Here is a 19,919-nt window from a genome sequence, read left to right on the forward strand (position 1 = left end):
CTGCTTGCAATTTGGTTTATTGCCCCAAAACAGAACAAAGCCCCTATACCTTTAATAAAGGAAGGATACTAATCTGTATTTTTAACACACACTCACCACACACACACACACACACACACACACACGTAAGATTTAGAAGTTCAGTTTGCTTTAAATTCATGATGTAGCTTACTTCCCCTTCTCCCCCCCATAAGCCACAGCAAACTAAGCTTAAGCAGAAAAAATGTACATACAATAGAAACAGAACATTATATTTATTGATAAACAGATCACATTTGAACTTTGAAAACAGTGAACATTAAGAGGTGTATTAAAACATACCCAGACCTATACATAGTCTCAATATTTTCTGCCTTAGAAAATTTATACAACTGGTAGAAATAATATATACACAGTATATTTATATTAGATTATTCATCACACAGTTTAGGACACACCATGCCACTGTACATGTGGTTCTACTCTATTCCTAATCTAAACAAACTGCTTGCAAACAGTTCTATAATGTTATCAGAATAGAACATCTGACTACAGTTACAGATCTTTATTTCACAAATGACTGGTAACAAAAAATAATCTTATATTTTGCTGATTTTACACTATATACACACAAGTTACAAATGTATTAAAAAAAAAAAAAAGAACGTCTATGCTTCACTCCACCAGTCAGTCTGAGAACTCTTCCAGTTCTTCTACTATACGCATTGACTAAAGATACTCTTCTCTTGACCATTCTGAGTAAATAGAAATGTGTGGCTATATAATCGTCTCTCTATTACAATGAAAGAAGTGGAGCATTTCCATATATTCCATTCTGTACCTTCTGAAAGTGACATTATAACACTTAGCCACATGATCCCTGTTGAAACAGGCCTAGTCTAAAACACATTTGTCTTTCCAACAGTGCTCATTTCCAACTGATTTCTGTACCATCACTGCCTCCATAGTAACAAGTTATATTTAAAAAAAAAAAAATCACTCAGACACACACACACACACACACACAGGATGGATTATGTAATAATCCAGTCACCTAAAATAATATGCTTGTCCCACCGTGTGCCTGAAGAAATCAGAAGGCAGGATGATAATACTTAAATGAGGGTATGGCACATTGTAAAATTAAAGGCACTATTTAAACACCATCTAATTAACCCTCACAACATCCCTGTGAGATTCGTTATATAAGTATTTTCATCTCCACTACACAGGTTGGGAAGGAAACAAAATGCCTTGCCCAGTACAACACAATGGCAGACCTAGAATCAATACTAAGGAATTCCTGGCTCTTCCTACACTCAGGTCACTAGGCCATATGCTACCTCTCTAAAATGCAGCTTCTGATTGGCTGGAATTCAGATTTATCTGCAGACTGAATAGAAAAGCAGGTCACTGCAAAATTCCAGGGGGACTCCCAGAGAGAATCAAGCTTCAGTAAAGCTCTCAAGATTCAGAATTTGTTCCTCTAAGTCTCACTTAGTAGCATGACAACAGAGCTATTCCCAATTTGCTTAGCTAGCTGCAGCGGAGTCTGACACTTGAGGCTTTGTAAATCAGGAAGGGCCCCATGTTTTAATAGAATCTCCACAGTTTTTGCATGCCCGCCTCTTGCGGCCAGATGAAGAGAGGTCAGCCCTTCCTCATCAAGATCGTTTACATTTTCCGAATTGACGAGTTCCTCCACAACTTCAGCGTGTCCATTTTCAGCAGCCAGGTGGAGCGCAGTCCTGTTCAGGGGGCCTCTAGCCAGCACGTTAGCCATTTCATCAAGCAACAGCTTGGTGGTGGCTAGATGTCCATGGCGGGAGGCTAAATGAAGTGCGGTACAGCCCTCTGCTGTCGCTACCTCTATTTCTGCGCCACGATTCAGGAGCAGCCTCGACGTGCTGGTATGGCCAGTTTCAGCAGCTACATGGAGGGCAGTCTGCAGCAGCACGTTCTGTATGTTGACATTGCATTGCAGTTCTAGGAGAATGCGGGCAACTCTGTAATGGCCTCTTTGTGCTGCCAGGTGCAGCGGGGTCCTGCCGTCTGCTGTCTGTGCATTCACATTGACACCCGGCTGTTTCCCCAGAAGCTTTACAATGGAGAGATGACCTTGCCAGGCAGCATAGTGCAGTGGCACCCAGCCATCCTTGCCTTTGATATCCACATTGACACCTCTTCTCAATAGTATCCGCACTATCTGCTCTTGTCCATGCTGGCAGGCTATGTGTATGGGGGCTCTTCCTTCAAAATCCACCTCATTCAGCGACGCATTCTTATCAAGCAGCATTCGGGTACTGAACTCATCCCCATTCTGCGCAGCAAAGTGAAGCGCAGTCCACTGATCCTCATCTTTGGCATTCACATTGATTTTCCGTGCCAGAATCAGCTCCACAATGCTTTTTATTTTCTTCTCAATGGCCACATGGAGAGGAGTGGACCCTTTCTTATTGGTCAGGTTGGGGTTGGCATTATATAGAAGGAGCCACTTGACACATTCTTCTTGACCTGCCTCAACAGCCAAGTGTAAAAGGCTGGAGCTTCCATCTAAGACAAGATCAACATCCTGGGGCTGGAGAATCTTCATCAGTTTGCTCGTGTCTCCAGAGAGAATTGCCTCGGCCAGTTTTCTCTTCTGGATATCAGTTGTGCCAATATCTGGATGGGGAAAGAGCATCAACATTCTTTTACAAACAAGAATGTAATTTCCCATGACTGAAACGGACTAACAGTGAATAAAGGCACCACTTTTCCTTACTTAGGAATCAAGCTACAGTTTAATCCACAGTTTTAAAGTCAGATTTGAAATGTGACCTAACTCTGTTCTTACCTTCTCTCATAGGAGTAGGCAGGAGAGCACAGTGGGATGGGAAAGACAGACATTCTGCAAGTGATCTGCCCTCACCCCTGCAATTATCTCAGAACCAACAGTGTCTTTAGGAGTACTAGCTTGGAAGTAGAAAATCACTAATAGGTCTTACAGGCAGCGTTTAGACTAGCATGATTTTGCGCAAAATCTTGCCGCCTGTCTACACTGGCTGCGAGTATTTGTGCAAGAACACTGACTTTGTAATGTACAAAATCAGTGGTTCTTGCGTACATACTCTGACACTCCTGCTCAGGGATAAGCCCTCTTATGCAAGTATTCTTGCGCAAGAGGGCCAGTGTAAACAGCCACGTTAATTTCTTGCGCAAGAAAGCCCGATAGCTCCGATGGGCTATTTTAGCTATCGGGCTTTCTTGCGCAAGAGAATGTCTACACTGCCATGGATACTTTTGTGCAAAAGCAAATCTTTTGTGCAAAGGCACATGCCAGTATAGACGCTCTCTTGCGCAAATACTTTTAACGGAAAAACTTTTCCATTTAAAGTATTTGTGCAAAATCATGCCAGTCTAGACACAGTGTCCATATTGAACCAACTGTAAGACACCAGCAAGATATTTAAAAAAGGAACCCAATGCCATGTCTAAATACAAACTTTAGGAACAACTAAAAAAATTTTACTGCCAAAAAAAATCAACTAAGTGACCAGACATCTCCCACATATTTAGGTACCCAGGAGCTTCAGCTTAGGCACCTATTTTTGAGGGGAATATGCCCTAGTTTCAAATCATAATGCTTTCCCCATTTCAGGCTACAAGTTTATCCAGCATTTAACCCAGGGTTCATTCAAGACAAGGTTACCAACACTTACCACTTCCAGAGTTCTCTCTCTCAAATGACAGTGACAAGGAACCTCTAGAAGAAAAGGCTGAATCTACAGATGAAACCCCTGAAAGCCTCTTGTCACTGGGAGCAAGTTTGGACTCAGAAGAGCTACGACTTAGTTCTTCAGGACCTTCCATCGTCTGTGAGATTCCCGAATCCAACTGGGACAACAACTCAGAGAGGCTATAATCCTTAGCCGAGACTGGAGTGGACTCACGTTTTGGGTGGGATAACGCAGGCATTCCCTTCAAAAGAAAGGGGAAAAAAAACACCCATGTTTTAAAAGCGTCTAGATTTCATTTGTCACTGGGGAAAATTAGCAACATGAAATAGGGGGAGTCAGGAGCAGGAGCTGGCCCCAGCCCAACGCTTGGAGCTGCTGGCCCTCACTTCCATGCAGGAGCTTGTTTAATCAGTTAACTGGTTAAACCTAAGGTTTAACAGGTTAACTGATTAATCCGGATTTTACATCGCTAGCACAAAATCAAACTGTGCTCATTGCAGGAATTTGTAACACTGTTAAAGTAACAAAATGAAAAGGTCCCTGGAAGACTGAGTACTAGGAAACAATTACATGATTTATCAGTATTATACATTTACAGAGCCTCCAAATCCAGCTGTTTCTTCCTCCACAACATTTTCAAGATCAGATCTCTCTCCCTGTCCAGATAGAGAGGTAACTATCAGTCAGGCCCTCATTATCTTCGTTATTGTTGCCACCTCCTCTCTGGCTTTCTTCACGTTCATGTGGTCTCTCTCCCACACAATTTAAACAAGAGGTATCCAGTGATATTTTTCTTGCCTGAATTTGAATTTATAACTCATTTGGAGTTCTTCCATTGGCTTCCTTCATTCCCCTGCTCAACAAAGAAACCCCAAATCCTTAGCCTTCAATGCCCAGCATAACACTGCCCTCCCAGCCACACCCATCTTGTTTCTTATCACACCATAACCACTGTTTCACTGATTAAAGATCCCAACTTTACCCTTTCTTCTCCTAAAGCCATTTTTGTGCTTCCTTCCAAATGCATCTCAATGCACACATGATCCCTTCTGATCTGTAAGTCTGCTATTTTTGTTTGCATTCAGATCCCACACTGAGATCCACTTCTACCACAACCCCTACAAGAAAGTGCCTAACTAACAACCACTAGGGGAGGTGTTCTAGGAGTATTACAATGATACTACGGGGGTTAGGTCAGGGTAGCGTTTGACTCATATATAGTATTTCACTTTTGGCAATTATAACTTTTTAGAATGGGTTTCATATTAAATGTGGGAACGTAAACTACCTCAGAAGTTGGTTCCTGGGATCTTTTGGTGGTGAGGTCCTGACTGATCATTTCCTTTGTTTCATCTTCTGGTTTTTCACAGAGGTCCTCTGTTTCTGAGGTGATTTCTTTGAAAGAGGCAAGAAAGATTTAATAGTCAATGCAGCAGTTGTTTGTTTGAGAGGTACTTAATGCTAGCAAAAGGTGCTTGATCAACAGTACTGGATATTTATTTCTCCCCAGCAAGTTTTCCCTCCCACACTGCCCAGCATCAGTGCCTTATCTCTAGATACAAGAGTCTAGCTAGGTTGTCATGAACACTGAACTATGGCTTCATCCAAATGCCAGTGACCAACTAGCCACTAAAAACTGAATGAAGCCCAACAACTCATTACACAGAAGCTAATGACCAACTGTAAGATGGTAACAAAACTTTCAGTACCCACCTGGCTGAGATTCAGATATGTGACTGAAGTGGAAATCTCATCCTCAAGACATGGGTACATTTGAACTGTTACAGCAGAACAGCTACAGTGCATTAGTATAGACACTACCTATGCCGAAAGGAGGGGTTCTCCTGTCAAAATAGGTACAGCCACCTTCATGTGCCTTGGTAGCCAGGTCAATGGAATATTGCTCTCATTGACCCTAGTACTGCCCACAGCAGGGGGGTAGGTTAGATTTTTCAACCTAACTTTCAGGTGTACACAAGGCCTCAGTCATCATCTGAGGTAGGGGGAGGGGAAAAATAATCACTCACTTTAGCGATTAGCATTACAAACATCTGGAGAGAATTACAGCATTCTCTGATGTGTTTACAGTTTGAGTACTTGTGTTTGGTTGAGGAGATGCTGAAGGCTTTTCAAAAAAACTGCCAGAAACATAAGTCAGCTGTAGCAAAATCAATCCTCCTCACTGGTTTAGAACATTAGGCACCATGGCCCTGGGCATCCAGTAATCTCCCTTGCCACACCAAATGTAATCTTGGCCGGGATATGTGCTTTAGGGGATGAACATGCTCCCCAGGCAATGGCTACAGGGATTTTCAATGAACTACATGTCTTCTAGGACATTTACACAATATTTCTTCATGGTCAGACTTGTCTTCATATAATTCCCTCCCCACAAGTGAATAAGCTTCCTGTACCTGTGCGTTCACTACAAATGCTCAGTGCATTGAGTTCCCATTAGTTTATAGGATTTACCCTCGACATTGAAATGATTCACAGGAGAGATGGGTAGCTGCATTATCATGAAAGATTACCTTGAAACGTTGGCCTTTTGCTAGGATTATCTTGCCAGCACTTTTGCATCAGTTTGATCAAGTTATTACATGAGCGAGGTCTGGATTTGGAAACAGCAGGTAGCTCTGGGCGATGGCCTTTAACCACTTTAACCATAATATGCAAAATGTTGTTTTCTTCTGAAAGTCAGGGCACACAAATTGAAAGAAGTTAGCAAAATGAGATCATTTTCCTTAAACCTTTATATGAAAGTTCAGTAGCTTCTGTTTACACCTGGGTTCTGTGCATTATTTTCCAAGGCTGGATTATATTTCTGTCATGATATAGAAACAGTGAAATTTGAATTAAAAAAAATCTAACTGCTAGAAAATAAGTGGCCAACCATATTTGCTTTCAGAAGTGTCTGAGATATTGATGTCACTGAATGACTGTGCTTTGTTTCTACTACCTAGGCCAGGTCACTTTACAAAATCTCAGGTTGGAAAGAAATACTGGTCTGTGTTACTATACAGTATTTTGAACATGCAAAGTAGGAGAAGTCCCTTCCTCTTTTATTGCTGCAGATGTGTGCCTCATCTTTTCATATAAGCTAATAATACGACCACACAGCAATTTCTACAACAATCCAGCTTCCAGACATACTGTATATAACAGCTGGTGAATCTACCACGTGCATTATCATGCATACTTTTAGATCCAGTGATTCAAAGCAAAGTCCCTGCAGAAGATCCAAAAAGGTGTATCATTCAACACAAGTATGCTCTAGTCTAACCACTGTGACATATGCTGATCCTGGGAATAGAACCAGACTTCCTAAAACCCCTTCTCCAGTTCTAATAACTCTGAGATTCTACTGTATGCTGAAGTTGAGCAAAGAGGAACAAGGAAGGGAGCAGGAGCAAACAAGATCCTGTACTCCAGAAAATAGATAATAGGGTGGGGAGAGTAACTTGCCCAGACAGGTTTGTTATAGAATTGAAAGACTAATCAAATGATAAGACAGTTGAGTTTGCATTTCAGTGCATTTATTATACGAGATAAGACTTTACAAAGATTGATATACGTCAAGGGTTTGAAAAAACTCTTGCTGAGTGCCCTTTGGTTTATAGTTGGCCTCTGAAGACAACAGCAACTTTTCTTGCAGGATTACATAACAGTTTTTAAAAAGTATAAATCCAATTTTTATTTAAATTAGGCTATTATTTCTTTTTAGAAATAAATCTGCTTAAAAGTAAAGTTAAATGTAATACAAACTGTGTTAAGACAAAAAATATACATATTTAAGCACATTTAACTAAATTATGCTGAATCCATGAGCCCTTATCAAAAGCTCCAAATAAAAGGACACTTTTCTATATATACAGAAAGAATTAGAGGGGGAAAACATAACTTTTGATGTCAAGCTTTATAGCTATGGCATAAGAAGTCAACCCTTACAACTTATGAGACTTCTCAATTTTCAAGAGAGACTTGGGCAAATAGGAATTTACGCTCCAGTCACTATGTACAGTCACTTAATTTAATTCGTTGACTACAGTTAAGCCCTTTGACAATTGGCTTCCAAAATTACCAATAGCAAAGCCAAGGATCCATTGCAAATACACTGGACCAAATGCTACTCTAGAACTGTATGCAAACTCCCACTAGCTCACTGGTTGAGGGCAGCTTTATGGTTACATATTCAGAATACAAAGGAGAAGCTGGACATTTTTTTATAACCACACTTGAAATGTGTGAGCTCAGACCCATAGCCAGCACACTGATATGCTGCAGATATTGAGGATGGTCAGGCAAGGCACCTCAATCTGGCATATGCACACAAAGGGAGGAAGAAATCCTGTTTCTATAATCATAGAATACTAGAACAGGAAGGGACCTCAAGAGGTCATCAATTTCAGTCTCCTGCCCTCACAGCAGGACCAAGCATGGTTTATAATATCTGTGATAGATGCCTGTGTAACCTGCTCTTGAATATCTCCTCCAGAGATGGAGATTCCACAACTTCCCTAGGCAATTTATTCCAGTGTTTTACCACCCTGACAGTTAGGAAGTAAATGTACATCAGAACTACGAAGCTCCTAAACAAGATAGTGTTGGCTTACCTGCAAAAGGCTTTTTCTGTGTGAGGACTCCCCAGATCACTATAGAAAAACTGCAAATAAATATAATGCTGGTTAATCCTATAGAAGAAAAATCAGAAGTTCACCTATAAAAATAGTTATTTTCATTAGTGTCATTCTAGTCCTTTTGAGCCTTTGAGGGGGGTGTCTCAGCTAGTGTACAGATGACCCCTATGGGATTAGCTGTATTTATAGACTGGGCCAAGAACCAGGCCTTAATGGCAGTTAAAATGAAGTTATGGAAAATGAGTTTGCACTTAGGGTACATCTATGCTGCATGTAGAAATTCATGCCAAGCAAGTCAATAAGAAATTGACATAAGGTTTACACAGTTAACGAGAGTTCTAAGGTGGTTTCCACAATACTGAAGTCATAGGATCAATTCATTAGTTTATGACAGTTATAAACCTTAGGGTAAACTAAGATTATCAGTGCATTTAATACTGCACCGTACAATTTGTTACCAATGTTTCACCTGAGAAAGGATTAAAACAAAGTAAGACCAAAAAAAAAACCAAAACAAAACAAAAAAGTCAGTCACCAACCCTGCAAATACTCCAATAGGTCTACTCTTAAAGTTAAACATTAAGTCTTTGCAGGATCAGGGCTTAATCTGGAGTTTTGATTATTTTTTAATTATGCTTTGTCTGATATGTTAGACACAGCCTTCTAGAATATGAGAAACAAAGTTCATTTTTACTACAGGTTTGTACCATTTAACCAAGAGTTTGATAGTTCTGCTGATACCTACTGAGAAGTACGCACTGACCTGTAAACATCATGTTTAGTGTCAAAGTATCTGTTTTTCTCTTTTATACGTTCTGGCGGCAGATAGGCAATAGTACCACACAGACCATCTATGCTGAGATCATGGGAATGCGAAAGTCCATTGCACTTTGCTAATCCAAAATCAGAAATCTGAAAGAATAGAGAAAAAAAAATACCATAATTAAACTTCAAATGATTTCACCTAAACTTTTTTGGAATGAGTTATAGTTTATTGGGTTTTACTCCTATATTACAGTAAACTGTCACATGGAAATATCAAGCTAATGAAGTCTAAAAATACTTAAGATATGGTAGGCTTGCTTTTTTATTAGAAATAACTAAGTAGCTTCTCTAGAATGAATAAAAGAGATCGGCCCAAAACTAGAGAGAGACACTTTACTTTTTCCAGACAGCCCATTACAAACATTTAAATTTATATTACCTCAGTTTGGCTACATTAGCTGATTCAGGCTGTGAAAGTTCGGCTAACATCGTTTGTACTAACTTGTGGACAATCACTTTTTCCCTTCCAAGCAACATCAAGCTAGAAATGAGTCCTGATCATGTTTGTTTCACAGAAACTTAGCTTGCTGAAAGCCCAGAAACAAATCACATGATATCAGAAATCATTAATGTTATGGTGAGCATGTCTGCATATGAGTGGGGTAGCTGTGTTAGTCTGCTTCAGTAAAAACAATGAGAAGTCCTGTGACACTTTAAAGGCTAACAAATATATTTAGGTGTAAGCTTTCATGGACTAAAACCTGCCTCACCAGATGCATAGTGACATGTGCCAAGGAAGACAAAATAGTGTAAAAAAGAAGCAGGGATTTTGTTTGGCAAGCAACACATATAGCAAGTTGGAATAAAGCAGTAGAGCCAGCTGAAGAGAAAACAAGTGACAGCAAGTTCTTTTAAAAAAGGAAACACCCCCAATTTAATTTGAAGAGTCACACAAATATGCATTAATTTGTCCTCCAAAGTACAGCAGTCATAAAACAAACATGACTAGATAAATAATTGTCATATATTACTACTTTATATTTTCCCAGCTATTTTAGGGAAGATTCTAGAATAGTAGGTAAGATTTTCAAAGGAGATTAAGCGATTTAGGAGCACAAGTCCCATGTTTTCAATGGAATTTGCGCTCATTAGTGACTTTTATCCCTTGGGGAAAAACCCTCACCCACTGTTATAGAACAGTATTCAAATGTCCCCTGGTAAGTAATAATGCACGGATCTTCTAGTAACTCACTCAGAGCATCTTTGTGCTGTTTACAGTGCAATGCCGACAAGCAGAACTGAACCTGGGATCTCTGGAGCTTAGTGCATGAGCCTCTACTGCATAAGCTAAAAGCCAGCTGGCTCTCAGCTAGGGCTATATAGCAGATTCATCTCTTCTCCCCTCCACCCCCGTGCTACTAGATGGGACAGCATGGCATCCAGAAGGCATGAGGGTTACAAAATGTCCCTCAAGAAAATTCTATACATTTATATCACCTATTGATTTGAGGCAGTGTTAAACATTATTAAAATGAGTTTGTGGTAGGTTTTGACTTACACTTTGGGAAGTTCCCTCCCCAGAATACACATTATGAGATTTATGGTGTGAGAATTCAGATTTCAATCTCCCCTGTTATTTTTCAGCAAATATTGAAAAATTTCCCTACCATAAGGGTTAAGAAAAATTTCCCTTGGAGAGGAAGAAGTCAGACTGGCATTCTTACCCTTCTAGACAATGCTAGAGTATTTTCTAATATCAATAATAGTGTAATAATCGAACCATATGATCCTAACCCACTTAGAGACCCAATACAACAGTGGAATCAAGCTTGGTACCTAGGAAGAAGCAGAGCAGGAAGAATAGGGGAGAGACACAGGGACCAGAAGGCAAAGGCTCAAAAATCATACTGAGTGTCAGTTGTTATGCACCTGCAGTTCCTATATCTGCAACAGGAGTTCTGGGTGCTCAGGGCTTCTGAAAAAAATATGCCCCTGAAATGCCTGTTTAATCAAATGATCTGACTATTGTGAGTCTGAACAGATCTTACTTGGAAGAATTCTGATACCTATATTATGACTAACAGTGCAAGGTAGTGGATTGTGCACCTCCCATGGGATTTAGAGGGCATGGGAGTACTTGCTCATAATGGAAGTAATATATCACCCGAATATAAACAACGTAAGGCTTCTGTGTTCAGTTGAAATGAAAAGTAAAATATAAAACAGCATATATGCAAAAATTCCTAGGTTCAGAATAGCTACTCACTCAAGCTTTTCTTCATAGATCTACTCAGCAATTCCCAAAACTACAATATACATTAAAGGTCTCAGAAACTACAGTGGAACCTACACAGCGTATCCCTCTGCAGGTTTTTTGGTTTTGATTTTTATTTTGTAAAAACACACTAGAATATAGGTACAAAGAGGCTAATCCAAAGAGTCAAATGTATAGAGATATAAGAAAAATCCACAGCAAACTTCCTCTTTGAATGTGCTAACATACTGCAAAGCATACTGAAAATTAAAGTACTGTACCTGAGGGCTGCAAACAAGCATTTTCTGGAGAGAGCTTTTGTGGGATTAAATTAGGTCCTTTGAAGTAAGTTTTCAACACTGTGTGTGGTATTTAGTCACACAGCTCTTAAGATCAGTAAGAAGCATACTACAGGTAGAAAATAACCATTTAATGTAGGTTTTTCCCTTTAATTAGCTTGTCAGTTGTCCCCCAAACACACCTATTAAGTTATGCAAAATGGCACAGTGTTAAATATGGTGATTCACAGTTTGGCATGCATGTGTGTTCTTGGAATGGATATCTTCCCTAACTAGCAAATGTACTCAACTACAGGCATCTGGAAACTCCCAAAAGGCATTTGGGGGTGACATCATTGTTAGAGGAAACCTTAACACTATTCCCTACAATAGTAATTTACTTTCATATGGAGCCTTTCATTTCAATATGATTCATGAGCTTACATAATAAAAGTAGAGTTAAAAATTGCGGCCACTGCTGGGGTGGAGGACAGTGTATTGAAGGGAGAGATTGAGAAACCTTCCTGCTCCCACAGGATCGTTCATATTCTGAGTGTTTACAGGGCCTGTTCTTTCAGGTTTCATATGGACAATGATGTGGAAAGAGTATTTATACATGTGTTTCTGTACATATATAAGAATAGTATTTAGTACTGAGCTTGAGGATAAGTCCTTTCCTCTCCATGGGTTTCAGTTTGTTCATGAAGCTTTGAGGCAGCATTTTTGGCTTGTTCAGCTCACACATTTCTGTTCTGATCATCAGCATAATGTGCTCAGAATAACTTTCAAAATACTGGTCGGTCAAATATGATTTCAAAAGCTACTTTTAATGGCCTTTCTGGACAAACTGATTCTCAAACGAGACATAGCACATTGGCATACCAAGTATTACTCATCATATTTGCAGATCATTATCCATAATGCCCTCTGAGCTGTCAGCTATTTCAAGACAATATTGGAGGTCTGAATTCTGGGAATTAAACACTAAATTTAAATTGTGCTTGCACACACACATTTTCTGTATGATATATAATCCAGAACTGTGGAAGATACTTTTAGCCTCTTATCTTATTGTGTGTTATTTTTCTGTGAATAACACAAAAGCACTTAGTCATCAACTCAGGTTCCTTGCATCACACTTAGTGACAGAGTTCATAAACAGGTTAGGTAATACAGTACAACACAAGATCAATTTTTAATCTCTTTTGGCAGGCCTGGTGCTTATTTCATTGTCAGATACGAACACACATCTAGAGAGCTAGACAGAGGCTAGGTTTTTCTTTTTGACTTTTGGAAACAGGTGGGCATTTAAGTTTGCACTGAGTGGATGCAGCCATCTGTGTGTTTTAGCTTCAAAAAAACTGAACTTTAGTTTTAAGCATTTCTTGAAGTCTATCACATGTGATGAGTTCAAAGCAAAATTGCTACATTACAATCTACCCCTACCGCTTACATTTAACTTTGTCTCGGTTTACCTGAGCCTTCCTCAGTTTATTTAAACCTCTCAACAAGTATTTCTTAATGTTATGAATCTGACTAAAAATAATCCCAGTTTCTGATAGGGCATCCTTTTAAACAATACCCTAAATTAAAAAAAAAAAAAAAGTTTTCTGTTCTTCAGTTAATATTTATAACAATCTTTTCAGCAAAGGTGAAAAACAAAAGGAAAAAACACAAACTAATTATACAGAAAGTAATCTGCAGAATAGGGGGGAAAAAACTATTCTAACTTTCCAATTTTGTAGTTTGGGGCATTACTTGTTACTATAGTAGGTATGTATAACATTTCCAGACAGAAATAAGTCTTCCAGCTTGGCTGAGCCCCTTTAAAGTTCATAATCACTTCGTTACTAGAATAAAATTAGGAAGTATTAAATATTACTGCATCTACATTTCAGTAAAGCCTTTGATATAATGAGGGCCATTCTGATCCATATGCAAAATATGTAGCGGCATAGGTCACCTGAAAATTTGAGGCACCACTGAGTCTTATGCCCACTCATCTCTCTCTTCCTGTCCCTGTTCCCTGGTTCCACTTCCTCCAGAGAGGATCTAATTAAAAGTGAAAAAGCCTGCCAAATCTATTAGCAGAACATTGAAATTGTAAGAGAGCCACTCAAGTGATAATGAAACAATTTAACAGGCATTTCTCAACTCCAGGCATATACTGTCAGTTTCCAAATTTACTGTGTTAGTCGACAGGACCTTAGTTTAAAATTTGCTTTAAAAATATTTCATTGGTGTGTTGCTGAAGATTATAAAAATCACATCCCTTAAAAAAAAAAAAAAAAAAAAAAAAAAAAAAAAATCATCCCTTCTCCTCAAATGCCATAGTGCATAAGAGCACCAATTTAATAGTGTTGTGTAGGGCCCCATATATCCTACAGACAACCTTGCATATAATGTTTCATAAAGTCTCATTCCTAACATTTGTTTAAGACAGGAGCAGTAATGACACAGAGCAACAGTGCTATGTGGGGGGGAGGAGAGGTCTGAAGGTGACGTCTAGCTAAGTAGCTGTCCTTGGGATCTGGTGTTCTTAGACATCTGTAAGGAGAGTGAAGAGTATACCCGGAAAAAAAAAGAAAAAAAAAAAAACACACACACACACCAACACTACTGTGGTTTGTATTAAGCTGAGAGAAGTTGCAAATACCAGACAGGACAGAAAAAACAGAAGGATCTAGAGAGATCAGAAACCGAAGCAGAAAACCGCAAAATGAAGTTAGCCTGGAAAAAAGCAAGTCTGATACATATAGGGACAGTAAGCTGAAAGGGACTTGACTGATGCTGAACCAGAGAATTTGACAAACTATAATATTGTCTACTTGCATTCACTTGCAATGCTTACTGGGCTCTGACAAGATATTTTGGGGGTAAATTAGAGCTAAAGAACAGCACAGAACACTGAGAGCCAGAACTGGTGGCTGCAAACAATCTTTATGAGAGTGCAAGAATCTTGGCCACATCCATGAAAAGTGGATGTCCAGCTAACTAAAATCATGTCGGATCACAGATGTTACCAGACCAGATAGTGCCAGACTAGAGAGGTTCAACCTGTATTTAATGGGAAGAAAAACCTGGAAAGCAGTAATGCTGAAAGAGACCAAGGAGTAGGAGCTGCCAGAAAGTTAAGAATAGTTACTGCAGCCCAAGTGGCTAATGCATTTTATGGATGAACATGAAGTATCAGACCAAGGAATTAATACTCTAACAGGTCTTTATGGCTGAATTTGAGATATCACGTTTGTTCCTAGGCACTTAACTACCAGACTGATATTGGTAAAGCCCTCCAAATCTTAAGATTACAAGAGCTAATGAGGTCTAGCTTGACTAAGTGAGAACTGGGGACAAACCATCTACAGTCTATAGCCAAAGGGGGCAAACAGTAAGTAGAGGAGGGAATTATTTAGATTGGTACAGTAGACATAACAAGGAATAATGGATCAGAATTCAGAAAATAAAAATACAAGCTGAATATCAGGAAAAAGATTCTTGATAGGGAAACCTATTAATATGTGAAATCATCTTCCCAATGGAAGTACTGGAAAGAGCCATTGCTCAGGATGGAACAAGACACTAGAAAAAGTAGCATGGGGAAACAGTCCTGCATGAGCAGAGAACTAGGCCTGATGACTTAGAGATGGAAAAGCCCAACTAACTTCTAGTATACTTGTAAAATAGCTACTTTAATTAAAAAAAAAAAAAAAACAAGTTAATGCAAGACACACAACAAAAAACTCTTAGAAAAACCTTACTGTAAAAACATATTATTGAAAGACATCAACTTGAACTCTTTGAAATGTATTGCTTATATTCATTTGTTTCCGGCTGTGGTTTACACCACCCTGTTCATTATTTCCCAATAACAAAATTAACCAAATATACCCCGGAGACAACTTTATGGTACAGAGGCATTCCTTGATGACTAATAAAATAGGGCTGCCCAGAAGTCAGTATCACATGGAATTTTTAAAATAAATATTATGCTTGTTAAAAGAAAAAGGTGTGGTTTTTATTTTAAAAAGTGGAAGGACACACAGGAGCATTCCCTATTCATTGTATGTGTTTCCTGGCTTACGGGAACATACTTTGTAAAGGACCGTGTGCACGCGGTAGCATTTTAAGTATGTGCACACATTACAGCGAGGGGAGGGGATTTGTTGTAGCTAATCCACCTTGCTGAGAGGCAGCAGCTAGGTCAATAAAAGAATTCTGTCTACACAGTGGGGAGGTTGGCATAGTTCCTTTGCTCAGGAGTAGAAGTTTTCAGCGTAGATCAGCCCTGAGATTCAGAGAGTAAAAGTTTCACTCTACACAAAAAGGAGCTTTGAGGCCATATTTTCTTGAGTGCAGGAACCCAATTTACAGACTCATGAATTAATACATTTTCAGTCCTCCAATTTGTCTGTAGGTGCATGTGTATCACACTGGCATTTGCACATGCCTGAAAAGTGTGGCTTTAACCTTGTATATTTGCTTGCTAGGTGGTGGAATTCAACTCCCACCAAAGTCACTGGAAGTCAGATTTGGTTCTCAGCTTGCTAAATTGTACTGTATAGGAGCATAGCATGTTAGGATGTTAGTGCCATCCTTATTTGTTGGTGCCTTTAACACTGTGCATATTGCTCCTTTCCAAATATACCACCATCCAAATCTGTGCTGACAAGTACCCACTTTCTATTCAACTTTCTACTAATATTAAAATGGAGAGAAAAATTTAAAAAAAAAAAAAAACCCACACCTTTTGATTACAGGTAAACCAAGAATTTGGGATTTAAAAAAAACAAAAACAAAACAAAACAAAACAAAACAAACCACCACACACACACACACACACACACACACACACACACACACACACACACACACACACACACACCCCTACCTCCCCACCACAGGCATAAAATCTAAAGCTCTCCATTGTCTAAAAAGTACATTTCTCGGGTGATAAATGTTTGGAGGTTATCTCCCAAGAATGTTAATAGATATGCAGAGCATTCTTTGAACAGCCATGTACATAATCCTTTATGTTTATCTTTGTCACTGTTTCAGGAGAGGGAGAGGGGGAGAAAAAGACCCAAGAAGTAGGCTGCCAAAAGACCTAGCTACTAGCGAGATGTTTAGACCTTGCTTCAAGTCTTCCGAAACCACGTTTACAGTCAAGGTGCTACTAATGTAGGTCATAGTTTGTGTGGGCCAAACTTTTACCAGCATAACCTATTCCACCACCCTTGAGCTAGACATCTATACTGGTAAGTGTGCAATTTGCTGTTATCACTTCATCTACACTATGGGCTTTTGCTGGCACATATGTGTTGGTCAAGAATCACAGTTCTTCACACCCCAAACAACATAGAGATCAGAAGTTTGTAGGATATACTACCTAACTTACCTAAAAACATGTTCACTACAGTGCTGAGCCTCCATCCCACCAGTAAGGAGATTTGTTGTGGAGTTTTGGTTTTTTTAAATATAAAAGTTGTTAAATGTTGCAAACAAATCTGGACTGCTGTAGGTCTGTCAAATGGTTTTCAGAGAAGTACAAATCACAACCATCACTGGAGTTATTTTTTTGGGAGCTGATGGCATTCCACACTTAGAACATATAGGCTATGTCTACACTCACAGCTTCTTGTGCCAGAAATATGCAAATGAGGCTAAGCATGGAATATCACCGCACCTCATTTGCAAACCTAATGAGCTGCCATTTTTGCAGAAGAGGCTCTTGCACCAGAAGGAGCTGTCTACACTGCCCCTTCTTGCACAACAAAGACCTTCTTGCGCAAATGCCATTCTTCCTGAAAAGTAATCGGCGTAACGGCATTGTGGAAAGGGTTTTTGTTGCACAAGAAGGGGCAGTGTAGACAGCTTCTTCTGGTGCAAGAGCCTCTTCTGCAAAAATGGCGGCTCATTAGGTATGCAAATGAGGCTTGGCAATATTCCACACTTAAGCCTCATTTGCATATTTCTGGCGCAAGAAGCCGTGAGTGTAGACATAGCCATACAGGAGCTGGTCCAGTGCACCATTCATATTCACAGCTTACATACCTGGGGTTAGGAACAGTAAGGCACTCTGCATGAGTGGGTCTTTTAAATTACTTTGTACTATAGTTATGGATTTATGAAGCAAGAGATGTGTTAATTCCAGGGTAAAGCAGCTAAAAAAGGAGGTGACAGACTAGAACAAGCCGTTTATCCATGAGGCAGGGGAAAGGAGGGGACAGATCACCACTGATATAAGACACACATTTAAGCAAGAGCTACGTGGGTTCTGTGGAAGATCTTGGAACATAGGGGACTTAGAAGTCATCCCTTCCTGGGCCAGTTAATTGCCCTGTCCTCCTCCCCCCCGCCCCCCAATCACAGGAGAGAGCTATCTAATAGAAGCCTAAAGGTTTTCTGATGACCTTTGACCTGGCTATTTAACTGATCTAGCCCTAGATCTGCAATTCTGTCTCTTCTTCAGAGGGAGACCTTATAACCTGTGGAGCCAGTTGTACAACATTTCATAAGGGGGAAAAAAAGAGAGAATGATAACTAACCACAAGTTGAATCTCTCTAGTCCAGCACACTCTGATCCAGCAACATCCATGGTCAGGCATGATTTTAGTTAGCCAGATGTCCACTTACCATAGGCGGGACCAAGTTTCCCACAGTCCCATAAAGTTTGTTTACAGCTACAATTCCTGGCTCTCAGTGTTCTATGCTGTTAATTAGCTCTAATTTACCCCAACTGTCTTTTAAGAGCACAGTAAGCAGTGAAAGTGTTGGTAATGCTGCTAGATAATATTGACCTCCCATGGTTCGGCACGTCAGGTCCCAAGGGTGCCAGGCTAGAGAGGTTCAACCTGTAAACCCAAAAAGTAAGTTGTACATGTACAAAAAGGAGGCTTACAAGTCTTTATTCTGAACCCTCTGGGCTCACAATTTTGCTTCTTCCATGCCAGCATAATTCCCTTTGAAATCAACTAGTCATGCAAAAATATCAGACAGACGTGGAAAGGCACACTCAAGTATGTGTGTACTTAAGGCGTACCTTCACATGATAATGAGCATCAAGCAGAATGTTTGCTGGCTTGAGGTCCAGATGGAGTAGTGGCGGTGACATGCAGTGCAGGAAGTTCATCCCCACAGCGGTCTCGTGGATTATTCGAAAGCGTAGCTCCCATGGTAGCGGTTCTGAGACCAGGAGCTTTTCCAGTGATCCTGTCTCCATATATTCCATGACCAAGCCAACAGGTTCTTTACAGATGCCATAAACAGGAAGAATGTAACGGAACTTTGCCATTTCCATCTTCTTGGCTTCTTCCAATAGCTCCATGCGCTCCCTACATGAAATGGAACATACCATAAAGGGTTCAGTGGTCAGTCACAAAACATTCATTCATGCAGTATCTCATTCTGACAAAGTACCTTGGCGCATTAGCTCACAGGGCTGAATAATACATTTAATAATCCCTGCTTGGGATTGAGTTTCAGACAATGCCCACAGTTAGTGTTAAATCCATTTGACCACAATTCTTGCTTTTAACTGAGCAAATTTAATATTTCCAAGCATTAACTCCCTTGGCTATTAAAATCATTAGCCTTTTTGCAACTCATAAGACAAGCTCATGTCTAAGTGTGATAGGACAGTATTACCCAGTGTGCCTTACTACACATAGGTAACCAAAGCTAGAGTAGGTCTCAGGACAAAAGCCTCAAACTGATTCGTAGAGACGGGAGTTTTTCTGATTAGAGAGTTACCATGAAACACCCCTTTTCCACATGGCCCAAATTCTGTTTGTTACTATCGCCCCACAGCTCTAGTTAGCACTGAAAATGTCAATCTTCATTTAAGTTAGCAGGCCCAGTTGGCATAAGTATCTAATGTACAAAACTTGTCACCATGCAACACAAGGATTGTTTACCAGCCAAGTGCAGTCTGACCCCATGAGGTGCTCCTATTAAAGTCAATAGGATTGGAGACCACTCACTGCTTTTTAGAACAAGACCCCACACTGCAAGCAATAAGGCAGAAGACATGGAGCTGATTTCACAAGCTCATCATTCGTATTTGTTTACCTGAAGACAAGAGCAAACCTGATAATACAAGGGTTCCATTTCAAAGTTTTATATAGAAAGACAGAGTGTCCTGGTAGGGGAAGAATACAACCAAAAATGAATGAGACTAGGACAACATAATGTGCAACTTTGGCTCATGGGTAACAATAAAAATCAGGTATCAGAGGGGTAGTCGTGTTAGTCTGAATCTGCAAAAGCGACGAGGAGTCCTGTGGCACCT

The 19,919-nt window shown here is 39.8% G+C and overlaps 1 protein-coding gene across 1 annotated transcript in view; it reads right to left on the minus strand.

The window, feature by feature from the left end:
- Positions 1-230: 230 nt before the first annotated feature.
- The window catches only part of RIPK4 (receptor interacting serine/threonine kinase 4), a 35,474-nt gene continuing 15,785 nt past the window's right edge, over positions 231-19,919 (minus strand). The window contains exons 2-8 of the mRNA XM_006130523.4: positions 18,672-18,963; positions 9,099-9,247; positions 8,312-8,361; positions 6,230-6,388; positions 4,987-5,093; positions 3,681-3,939; positions 231-2,643 (exon numbers count right to left, since the gene is read on the minus strand). Coding sequence (XP_006130585.1) covers positions 1,466-2,643; positions 3,681-3,939; positions 4,987-5,093; positions 6,230-6,388; positions 8,312-8,361; positions 9,099-9,247; positions 18,672-18,963 — 2,194 coding nt within the window. The 3' untranslated portion in view covers positions 231-1,465. The remainder of the gene's footprint in view (positions 2,644-3,680; positions 3,940-4,986; positions 5,094-6,229; positions 6,389-8,311; positions 8,362-9,098; positions 9,248-18,671; positions 18,964-19,919) is intronic.

The sequence above is a fragment of the Pelodiscus sinensis genome, chromosome 1 (genome assembly GCF_049634645.1).
Source record: "Pelodiscus sinensis isolate JC-2024 chromosome 1, ASM4963464v1, whole genome shotgun sequence".
Classification (NCBI taxonomy): domain Eukaryota; kingdom Metazoa; phylum Chordata; order Testudines; family Trionychidae; genus Pelodiscus; species Pelodiscus sinensis.